At 44.7% G+C, this 12,098-nt stretch overlaps 1 protein-coding gene across 7 annotated transcripts in view; it reads left to right on the forward strand.

Moving 5' to 3' along the window:
- Window positions 1-12,098, forward strand: part of MKNK1 (MAPK interacting serine/threonine kinase 1) — a 32,437-nt gene that overhangs the window by 12,011 nt on the left and 8,328 nt on the right. For all 7 annotated transcript variants that reach the window (XM_082463268.1, XM_082463269.1, XM_082463273.1 and 4 more), the window contains 5 exons: window positions 346-443; window positions 3,170-3,249; window positions 4,809-4,882; window positions 6,947-7,051; window positions 10,142-10,197. In XM_082463268.1, coding sequence (XP_082319394.1) covers window positions 346-443; window positions 3,170-3,249; window positions 4,809-4,882; window positions 6,947-7,051; window positions 10,142-10,197 — 413 coding nt within the window. The remainder of the gene's footprint in view (window positions 1-345; window positions 444-3,169; window positions 3,250-4,808; window positions 4,883-6,946; window positions 7,052-10,141; window positions 10,198-12,098) is intronic.

A 12,098-nucleotide genomic window follows, 5' to 3' on the forward strand; every position in this document is an offset into this window, starting at 1 on the left:
TCTCAAAGGGCAGGTACTATACTTTATTCCTCGCTGTGTCCCTATCGTGAGTCTAATACGTCGTCTGGCACATAGTAGGTACTCGGGAAGCATGTGCCGAATTGAACCTCTTTCACTGACCTCATCTCTAAAATGAGGAACAAGATCCTTCAGCGATGTGGCCTGGTTGTTGTGAAGCCGAGTCCCGAGGCGGCTGGGAGCACTAGCCTCTCTCGTCATTGAGAGCTGCGGAGTCCTCGTGCGCCTGCGCTGTCAGGCTGGGGAAGCCAAGTGACACAGCTCTTCTTTCCTTCTATGCAAAGGGGTGACTCATCCTGTTATTCTTCTCACCCATTTCACCTCTAGATACGTACAAACTGACCTCTGAGCTGCTTGGAGAGGGAGCCTATGCCAAAGTTCAGGGTGCCGTGAGCCTGCAGAATGGCAAGGAGTATGCTGTCAAAGTGAGTGTCTCATCTGGATGCCAGGCTTTACTTTGCAGGTAGTCAGTCTTAGCTTGTCCTAAACCAGATGAATTTTATATTCTGTGATATAGTGGCTTAATAAGAATGGGAGCTCTGAAGCTGGATTCACTGGTTTCTCTGCTTACTTGCCGTGTAACATTGGGCAAGTTACTTAACCTCTTTGTCCTTCAGTTTCCTCATCTGTATAATGAGTGTAATAACAGAACCTATATAGTATTGTCATGAGGATTAAATAAGTTAATATGTGTAAAGTTAATAAGTGCCTCTAATGAATGAAGTTAGCTTCAGGGAGCAGACAGATTTGGAATTAGAGGGCCTATCTGAATCTCTCTTTTGACAAACTACTACTGTTTGACTTGGGGCAAGTCACTGAACCTCTTTCAGCCTCAGTTCCCGCATCTCTGGAATGAAGATAATAATACCTGTCCTTCCTGTCTCATGGAGTAGTTATGAAGATGAAAACAAAAATGAACTGGTAGAAGTAGAAACATTTTATAAATTACAAGATGCTCTACAAGTGATGTACAGCAATGTGGTGATGAGGATCGAGCACTCGGCTTTGTGGCAGGAGAGGTGACTTCCAGCTGCATGACCGTGGAGTGGCTCACCGTATCCCTCTGTGCTTCCGTTTGCTGACTCTACATGGAAGAAGAGATGGATCTAGAGCAGTGGTTCTCAAAGTGTGGTCCCTGCACCAGCAGTACCGGCATGGCCTGGGAACTTGTTAGAGATACAAATTACCTGGCCCTATCCCAGACCTCCTGAATCAGAAACTAGGGGTAGGCCCCAGCAACATTAATTTTAACAAGCTGTCCGGGTGATTCTGGTATCCAGCAAAGTTTTCAAATCATCTGCCGGAGCCACCAGGTCTAAGTGCTGCCTCATATGGGCAAACACAGCCAAACTGGCTCCTGAAAGAAATGTTTCTTCTTTTAACCAACTGGTCATAGTCCTAGTCCCAGCTGGATTTATAAAGGAGAACGCTTCTGCTAAGCCATGTCCCTTTTTGCTGGCGTGTTGCTTCATATGGTAACAAAAGCATTATCTCGATTCCTTGTTGGAAACAGATCAGTATAAATTACAAGTAATTTTTTTAAAAAAATATGCCTAAGTGTGGTAAAAACCACAAATGTAAATTGATTTTCAAAGATGTGAATACATTTATGGATGACAGAGCTATTTCTTCAAGGCTGCCCTTCCTTCATGCTCCATGGCATCTTTGGGCAAACACCAGACCTGGTCTTGGCAATTCTTTGGTTTCAGCAGTTCTGCCCATGTCTCACGTCTCTTCTGTTCTTTGAAAGCTCCCCAGACATGGGCTACTTCTCCAGCCTGACTCCACAGTACTTGGTTTTATTAGGACTTTCCCTACAGGCATCCAACTGATGAATCCTAGAGTCTCACGGTTGGAATGGAATTTCAAGGTAATCTGGTCCTCAGCCTCCCCTGTAACTCTTCACATAGTTTTCCGTGTTTGGCACCCGCCACCCCCATCCCTGGTAGCAGGAGCTCATTACCTCCTCAGAGAAAATTATGCCATTGCTGAATAGTTGCCTGCTAGAAAGTTCTTCCTGACTTTGATCTGCTTGGTGAACAAATGAGCTGAATAGCTTCTGTGCCCCAGCACCTCACCTCTCTGACAGCTCAGAAAATGGGTCCAGTGGTCTACTAACAGACATGTACTTATTTAGAAAATTAGTCGATTGTGGATGTTTGTGCTGCTGCATATTGGAGAAGTGTGAAGTGTCCTTGACAGCAGTCTTGGAATGAAGGAACCGGATGTCTGCCCACTCCACACATGGGACGATAAGGCAGAGCCAGCTCTGCAGAAGACTTGCTCACAGGCTCTACTAGCAACGGTTTGGGGCTCTGGATGGGTCTGTAGAGATGTGCACGGTCAGCCAGTCCCTGTGTAAACCACCTGCTCAGCTGTTGGCTCCCCCATTCCTTCAGTCAGTACTTGCCAAGCATCTCCAGGTACAGGTGGGGAGAGGGAGCAGCCCACAATATCATAGGAGAGACAGAGCCTCTAGGTTCTGTGAGAAAAAGCTGTGTAGGATATAAGCAGGTATAGGACAGCAAGGGCTTTGGAGGCAGCTCTGGGCTTGAATTGCAGCCCTGCCTCTTACCAGAGAAGAGGGCAAAATGTTTTACCTCTGCCTATCTTTCGGGATTGTAAGGATTAAGGATTAACTGAGATTATGTACCTAAATGACTTAATACGGTGCCTGCCAAAGGTAGATTCTCAGAAGAATTGCAGAGGTGGCATCTGAGCTGGGCCTTGGGGCTTTAGTTCCTCTTCACTGTATCCCTTATTCCCCTTGCTCTTCCTCCAGCACTAGAAGATCCTTTAGTAGAGCTTGTAAATTCTTACCCTTAAAGCAGAGAGAGATGCCTTCAGGGTAGGAGCTTGGCAGAGCTGGTTCTTTGTCTTGCTGGCTGCCTCGGTCTCCCCTGGGCGGCTGCGGGTAGCAACTTCACAGGCTTCGATGGTGATGTATTTGGCCAGAGTCAAACAAGCCCAGGTGGGCTAGAAAGCCCTGGGGCCTGTCGGTTGCTTTGCTGACAGAGCCACAAGGCCTACTCCAGACTTGCGCTTGAAACTGGATTTGGGCTGAATTTGGCCTTGCACTCTCCCAGAGGGCACCCGCTGAGGGGTGTTTTGACCAGGTGGGTGTATATGACAGATTTTATTTTTCACACAGATCATTGAAAAACATGCAGGACACAGTCGGAGTAGGGTATTTCGGGAGGTGGAGACGCTGTATCAGTGTCAAGGAAACAAGTGAGTATAGTGTTGGGTTACTTGCTGCTTCTCTGGGGGGATGCTTGGCTGCAGAAAAGGAAGTTATTCTTACCATCTCCTGACCCCAACAGTTAGCTCTCACTCTTTCCCCCACAACTGTGTATAACTCCTTCCATCTTTCAATGTTTAGAGAGAGAAAGAGAGGAGAAGCAGCAGCAGCAAAGAAGCTGTCTTCTATTTAGGCTGAAATACTGTACATATCAGGAATTTATGCAAGTTAGAAGAGCAAGCAATCTGAATCAGTGGCTGCTTGGGAAAAAATGGGGTTTTATTTCTTTCAAGCGCCTGTGGAAAGCAGGCTGACTGAGTGTTGCCTAGTAGAAATCTGTAGGGACCTGCTTTAGTTAATAGATGAGGATGATGAGAACTGTTAAGACTATTTGCGCTGTTTTCTGCTCCTCGCATATTTACATACGTGCAGCTTCTACTAAGGGTCCTGAAACCTTGTTTAACACTCGTTGCTTGATAACTGGGCCAAGGTGGTCTCTAGCCCCGTCTTAGTCTACTCACCACCCTCTCCAAATGAATGGCTCTCCCACTGTGGCTTTAAATCAGGGTGACCTCTAAGACGCTGCTCCCCCCTCTCTCTCCCTCCATGGCAGGGTCAGCAGGGAGCCAGTGGCCAGTATTGATGGCTTTGTCATTAAGCTTGGAGGAAGGGGGCTGCTGTTGATTTAACTCCAGGCACTGCCTCTACAATCTTCTTTCAAATTAGGCCATTTGGCCATCTTATTCGGACACCTTTTTGCTAGTAAACGCCCGGTGTCTCCCAAAATGGTCAGCATTTTTTATGAGGGACAGATTTTTATTTTCAGCCCTGCAGCTTCTGAGTTCAGCATTACAGACTCTACTTGGTTTATTTCGTTCTTTAAAAGAAAAAAAGCCCCCAACACCTCCAATATCCAGGCTGGTGGCTTCCCTACTGAGTTACAAGACGACCTTGTTGGCAGAGCGCAGTAATGCTCAGGCAGGCAGAGAGTGCTCACCGGGGAAGGCCACAAGTGCTACAGTGGCCGGGAACGCGGCCGTTTCATTAAGTAGCGCTTAGCAGTTAGGGTCTAGCGGTGCCCACGTTAGGCCCCAAGTCTATTTGACAGATGTTTCCATTTTCTCCAGGCAATGTAAATACTGCCCCGTGATTTATGGGCAAGAGGGAGGGCAGGTAATTATTTGCTGCTTGCCTCCAGGACACACACCTACTATTCAGTGTTATTAGCCGCAATTGCTTCCAGTCGGCTGCAGATTTTATTCAGTTTAATGTGACCGGGACTTTTTTATAACTCTACCTAGTGGGTTTTAGGGTTGGGGTTTGACAGCACAGACTTGGTGAAAACACCAGAGACTAAACATTATGGAAAGATAAGGTGACCTGAATCTTGCTAACACCATTGGCTACTTCTCAAACATGGGGCTTTAATAAGCATTCTGATTTCAAGTTGATTTCTGCCCTGTTACAGGGCATTGGTTTTTGTTTTTTTTTTTTTCATTGTGTATTTGTAAGTGGGCTTCAATATATAATACTATTTTCCCTATTTAAGGAACATTTTGGAGCTGATTGAGTTCTTTGAAGACGACACAAGGTTTTACTTGGTCTTTGAGAAATTGCAAGGAGGTACTTACTGTTGAGTATGTGTTTGGACTTCTGATTAAGACCCAGGGCGGTGATCATCCATCATGAATCCCAGAGACTTCTAAAACGAGTCAAGCTAATAAAAAGGATGAAGGACTTAAAACTGCCCTTGATTTGGGAGAAGGGAGGCCGGAGGGAAGGATGTAATTAGCATTTTGCAGAACTCAGAATGTCACCTGTGTGGACTTCTATAAATGCCTTCTCATTATAATAGGACTCATATATAGATACATTTAGTCATCAATTTATCAATCCATTGTTTTGACACATTCACTATTTAATGAAGTTAATTATGGGGTGGGAGCTCTTGCATTCATTGTGAAGTCTAAAAAGGCTCACCAGAAGGTGCCATCCTTCAGATGGACAGATGCCATTCTCGACCATCACCACCATCACCCACACACATGATCACCGGAATATATATTTAAGTTGCTTTTCTGACATAGAGAAGCCCTTTCTCTCCCCATCACTCACCCAGCCCTAGGAAGCATTTGCAAGGTGAAGGTTAGGGAGGATGTCTGGAGCCTAGTGGAGGGCTACACGGAGGGGTTTGGTGGTTAAGGGAGCTCCATCACTTACTAGCTGTGTGACCTTGAGCAAGTCACATAATCTTTCCCAACAGTATTCTCTATATCTGTAAATAAGGATAATGACAGCACTGGGACACTGTGAAGATTAAATGAGATAATTCATGTGAAATGCTTAGGTCAGTGCCCCGTAGGCGCTAAGGGTTCAATAAATGTCAGCTGTAACAATTGGGTATGCTGGGGGCTATCTTAGAAGTGTGTAGAGTATTACTCGCCACTCTCCCTTTTAACAAATTTGAAAATAAGAGACTCACACAGTAGAGCAAGCCTGAGACCTAGCCAAGAGCCAGTTTTCTCAGAATGTTCCACAGCATGTTGGGATCCTTTGATTATTTAATCTGGCAAGTGAAAGATCTTTCATCCCCTCCCCGTGACAAAAACCAGAGATAATAAGTAAACATGTGCCATTTTTAGGATACAGAGATGACACCTTCTGCCCAAAAATACTGGCTTCCAGTGGTGAGCACAGACCACATGGAGCCAAGCCATATGTTCGTGCCTGTGTCTACCCCACCCCTCCCAACCACACTAGCACCGTGAATTACCTATCTGAGATGCTTGATGCAGCCAGGGTCATCAGTAACTGTATCACTTAGAGCGCAGCTCTACTGAGGGCAGACTCAGCGGGTAAAGAGAATGTGTGGTTGGCTCAGGAAAACCCATCCCCCCAGGAGTCAGACCATAGGTCCTGCTGAGGAGAAGTCTGCACAGGCTCCGAGACCTGACTTACTGGGCTTGGGTCCTGATGATGCCACCACTTCCTGGTGTATGATCTTGAGCAAGTTGCTTAACCTTTTTTGGCTTCAGGTTCCCCATCTATAGCTGTGTAATGGGGATGACTCTATTTTGTACATCTTGTACAATTGCAGTGAGAATAAGATAATCTATTTAAAGAGTATCACATAGTGCTTGGTATATAGTTAACTACCCAGTAAATGTTAGCCATTGCCAACAAAATAATAATAATAATAACAATAATAATAATAAATGGGAAAGTTCGGGGGGGAAGCCATTTTTTTCCCTTTTACTAGACCTTTACATAACGCGTAAAGGTGTGGCTTTTCCATTTGAAGGCATGTGCTTTTGTTTGGACTGAGATCAGATGCAAGGGAGGAAAAGTTCCTCTAGAGAGGCCCCCAACCCCGTGTGGATTCACTTTTAGTTCTTTTCGATTTCAGAAGCTGAATCTGCCCAAGTGGCATTAATATTTTTTGGTCACTTAAATGGTATTCTCTCTCCCTTCTGTGCTCATCATAGACAGGTACAGAAGATAGGCTTCCAGTTCTGTTTGGTCCAGTTTTGTGCTGGTACCTGCTCTGTGCCAGGTACCACACTGGTGCTGGACATTTAGCGATGAATAAGCCTATCTCCCCACCCCAAACTTTTGAAAACTTGGCCTCTGAGAAGTTACACTTACTAGAGCCTGAAAGGCATTCTTCTGTGTCCCTCTGCTCTCCAGGCTCCATCCTGACCCACATCCAGAAGCAGAAGCACTTCAACGAGCGAGAAGCCAGCCGAGTGGTGCAGGATGTCGCTGCAGCCCTTGACTTCCTGCATACCAAAGGTTAGCCAGGCCTTGGCCGTGGTGGGTGGATTGGGCTGGTTGCCTCTGAGGACCAAGGGAGAGGGGCAGGCCAGGTAGAGGGCTGGGCCAGGAGCTGGTGCAGCTAGCAGGCCCACCCAGGAGGGTGAGGGGGCAGGCCAGGGTGGCCTCTAGATCTCTGATGTGAATGGTGGGTAGATGTGGAGCTATTAAGCAGGATAGGGATACAGGAGAAAGAGCAAGGAGTAAAAAAAAATGAATTTCATGTTGAACAAGGTATGTCTGAGTGTGTATATGTGTATGATCTTTTCCTTTACTAATGAAGAATGCAAAAATCATGCATAATATGACCTAGACTCTAGTATAAATATTTGGGTATTTTTCAGTCTAGTCTTTTAAAATATATCACCTGTATCTCTCTTTTCAAAATTGGCATGGTAGTATACGTGTAGTTTTATATATTGTTCACAATAAATGGGAAATGCATTTTTCTATTAACATGGTGAGTTTGAGGTATCTGTTGAACATTGTGTAAATAGCAAGCTGCTATTGTTTGAATTACACTTCAGTTTACAGTTCCTTAGCTAGAACTTTTGTAGTAAATTAAATATTTTTGCAAATGATACGTTTTTGCATTTCTTGAAATATGCTTGACTATTACATATGTTTTTAAAATTTGCCTAACAGCAGTGCCATGGCAAAAATGAATTCTGGCTTCACCTTTTTACCAGCTGTGTGCTCTCTCAGTAACAATGCCTACCTCCTAGAGCTATGGTGAGAATTAAGAGAGATAATAATGACATCATCAACAGTAGCTAACACTTACATAGCGCTTGTTATGTGCCAGGCACTATCCTGGGCCTTTTATATATATTGATTCGCTTACATAATTGTGTGTCTCTTGCATATGTGTTGTATACTTATAACATATACATATATAGGTGGAGCATAGTGCCCGGCACATAGTGGTTCTTCAGTAACATTTCCTCCACCCTCCTCCCCCGCCAGGCAGAAGGCATTTTTACTCCGCATACTGATTCCCTTAAAATTACGCACTCTGCCTGGCGGGCATGGGGGTGGAGCGCATGCCCTGAGGCTTAGTTCTGCTCCCTTCACTTCCATGGACGTTGGCCAGCCTCATCGGTTGTGAGCGCTCAGGTCCACTTGCAGGCATGCTGCTCCCGCATCCCGCATCCCGCTATGTGCCAGTGATAACCGTGCAGACTGGTGAGGCATGTGCCGGAGGGGAGGTTCACCAGTCCACCTCGCTTCCTCCGGTGGCTGAGGAGAGCGCTCCATGCTGACACTGCCCAGGTTGGGGGCCTGACTTGCACATGGGATGAAAATTCCTAGAAGGGAGTGTCTGTACCTTGCACAGCATGATGAATAGCAGTAGTTCTGTTTCTGAAAGCTGGGATGCATGTACGTAACACCTGCCTGACAGAGATTTACAACTGCTCCCCAAGCCGCCTCTGTAGATTGCAAAACTGGGTCACGCTTTTTATAAGATCCATACCTTGGAGGGGGTAAAGGCGGGTTTTTTTGTGTGTTTTTTTTTTACCAGAATGCACTACAGGGAACAGAGGCTGGTGGTGTCTTAGGAGTTCTGAAGTGCTAGTTAACATCTAGCTGGCCAGCTGCCCATGTGACTAGAAGTTGGAGGTGATGAAAAACAATTTGCAGCTGAATTTGGCTGTTTTCTAAATAACTTCATGCTGGAAAGATGAATTGGGTTAGAATGGGTCAGCCTGAAACAGGTTCCATACTTTTAAATACTGGACATACTGCAGCTCAACCTCTGGGAAATGAACTGGAGCAGTTCGATGGCTGGTGTGCTCACTGAGGCAGGCCCACTATTACAGCCTGGCTCTCAGTTCACAGGCCGGGGGACAACGGGGCCATCGGCACCTATTTGGAGAGTAAGGCTCCACGTGTGGCTCGCGACCCTTCTGTGGGAGCACTTGCTGTAATGGAAAATATCTTTCACTTTTAGCGCGGCGAGCTGCAGCCCAGCTCAATTTGTGCAGCCTGGACGTAGTCGCTCTGGGTTCTCATTCAATTAGGTGACTGATGAAGTTACTTAGCCTGCTGGAGCTCAGGTTCTTCTTCCCTAGTGAAGTGCCTCCTGCTGGGGATCTAGAGGGCTGCCTGAGAAGTTGATCAGCAAGGGAGTTGTAATGAAGCAGTCTGCTTTTCCCCATTATTCCACGAATCCTCTGCTGCTTCCCAGTACTTCCAAGCAGTAGCTGTTTGGCTTTTGCTTGACTTTACAGCCCTCTATCTCTGCGCCGTACACTCTGCAGGAGGAAAAAGGAATGGGAGATTTCTGTGTCCACCACTAGAACACCATGGCCATGAGTTGGTTCTTTGTCCCTGTCTTTGGTTAGAAGGGGTTTGCCCCCAGGTGCCTTCTTGGCCAGGTCAGCAACTTTTAATGCCTCACGGGGTAGGCTGTAAATCCGCAGTCTTCTTCAAGGAGGTCTGACCAAAATACAGGAGAGGTTTCTCTTAAGAACAGCACCCTCGGGCCAAAGCAGTCCTTGCTGAGCTTCTGGCAGGACTGTCTTGGACATGCAGAGCAGGTGAGAAGGGAACCAGACAAGCTTTGGGAGACTTGTTAACTAACGCTTGATCCTCTGAACATTCAGGGAGTCCCACGGAAGGAATCATTTTTTTTTGAATCGGCCACACAAGAAGAAATGAGGTAGAGCAGTCCCAGCCCCCTGAGATGCTCTTAAACAAGGCACTAATTATTTCTTCATTGCTGTTCCAAGCATCGCTGTTTGCAGGGCTCTTTGCTGTGCTTCGTATTAGGCTGCTTATTCTGGGTTGTCAGTGCAGTGCTGAGAGGTAGGCTGGCTGGGATTCATTTAGCCCTTCTTATCCCTGACTGACTTCTAAAGCTTCCGCTTCAAAAGAACTTGCAGAATCAACTGTGCTTTTGGTTTGTGTTTCTGGTTACTTCTGCCTCCTGCAGCTCGTTGATTTTTTAATGTACCATAATTGGGAATTAATCTGCGAACAACAGCATTTGGAAAAAATTAATTGTGTGTGGAATGTTTGATAATCAAGTGCATATGTTAACCGTTTCTTTGCTCTTTGTCATTTCAGGCATTGCTCACCGTGATCTGAAGCCAGAAAATATATTGTGTGAATCTCCAGAAAAGGTACTTAGGGCCTGGCCTGATTTGGGATGTCACAGTTCATACTGACTCAGGGAAGCCACCCTTACTTTCAATGTAAATCATTAGCAGCTCTCTCGGCCTCAGGTACCAAGTTGAACTGATTATTATAGGCACATGAGAATATTATACCTAACGTGTAGTGTTTCTACATCCCAAGTAGGGCTAATCCTTGGCCCTTCTGTGCTCTTTATCAGCAGATTGGCTTAAACCTGAGTGTTTGTAAAATATATGAGACCTGCACAAAATGAATGTTTTCTAATCCAATGCACCTACCTTTAGAGCAGTAGATGTGAGTCAGACAGCAACTCCATCTTACATCAAGCAAATCTCTGCCTGTAAATGATGTTTATGTTATGGTATATATGCCTGCCAGTGTCCACCACTAGAAGTGATAATTAGGAAGCAAGTTCTTGAAAAGGGTTTCTGCTTCCATTTTTATTTCCAAAGGTGCCCATTAAAAAGAAGACATTTTTACTTGGTGTTGAACAAATGCAACCTATTTTAATCTTTATCTTAATCTACTAGTAAATGGAAGTGTCTGCATCTTCATAGCATGTATGAATTTGACAAAGTCTTTGTTAGGAGGGACTTAGGCCCAGGTGGTTTTGATGGCCCACATTCCTAGCTGTGTGTGTATACATGTGCATATACATGACACACGTGTCTTGGTCTGGATTAGGGGAGAGCTCATAAATAAGGAGTGGCTGTGAGGGAACATGTGAGTCAGCCTGCTACTTACAATGCTTTTGTGGGGAATAGAAATGTATTCACTCAAATAAATCTTGTGACTTCCTGTCAGTGGCTCTGGCATAAAACTTTATAATTTATCATGATTATCACTATGGTTATTATTAATAATTATGTTTAACATTTCTTGAGCACTTAACATTGTACCAGGCACTTACACTTCTTTTATCTAGTATTTATAAAATCTCATGAGGTGGACACTATTATTATATTCATTTTATGGGGATAAGGAAACTGAAGCTTAGATAGATTTAGAAACTTGCCAAAAGTCAGTCAGCTGATAAGTAGTAGAGATTAAAACTAAGGTAGTCTGACCCCAGACTCCACTGGTGCTCTGAACTACTCTGTCATAGTGTCTCTGGTTTACAGTGTACTTTCATGTCCTTTGTTTCATTTGATCTTCATGACACAGATTTGTTCCTCCTTTTTATGGCTGACGTTAAAATTAAGAGAGACTGAATGTAAAAAGGCATCATCAAGAAAGTGAAAAAACAACCCACAGAATGGGAGGAAATATTTGCAAATCATATGTCTGATAAGGGTTTAATATCCAAAATATATAAAGAACTTCTAAAACTCAATATCAAAAAGACAACTTAATTTAAAAATGGGCACAGGGCTTGAAAAGACATTTCTCCAAAGAAGGTATGCAAATGGCCAGTAAGAACATGAAAAGATGCTCAACATCCTTAGTCATCAGGGAAATGCAAATCAAAACCACAGTGAGATACCATGTCACACCTACTGGGATAGTTACAATACAGAAAATAGAAAATAAAAAGTGTTGATGAGGATGTGGGGAAATTGGGACTCTTCCCCATCACTGGTGGGAATGTAAAACGGTTCAGCCACTGTGGAAAACAGTTTGGCAGTTCCTCAAAAAGCTAAGCATAGCATTACCATAGCACTCAGCAATTCCACACCTGTGTGTATACCCAAAAGAGTTGAAGACAGAGACCTGAACATCAGTGTTCATAGCAGCACTAGTCATAATAGCCAAAGCTGGAAACAGCCCAAGTGTCCATCAGCAGATGAATGGGTGAACAAAATGTGGTATATCCATATAATGGAATATTGTTCAGCCGTAAAACAGAATGAAGTTCTGACGCGTGCTACCACATGGATGAACCTTGAAA

Source organism: Balaenoptera physalus, assembly GCF_965194825.1.
Source record: "Balaenoptera physalus genome assembly, chromosome: 1".
Taxonomy (NCBI): domain Eukaryota; kingdom Metazoa; phylum Chordata; class Mammalia; order Artiodactyla; family Balaenopteridae; genus Balaenoptera; species Balaenoptera physalus.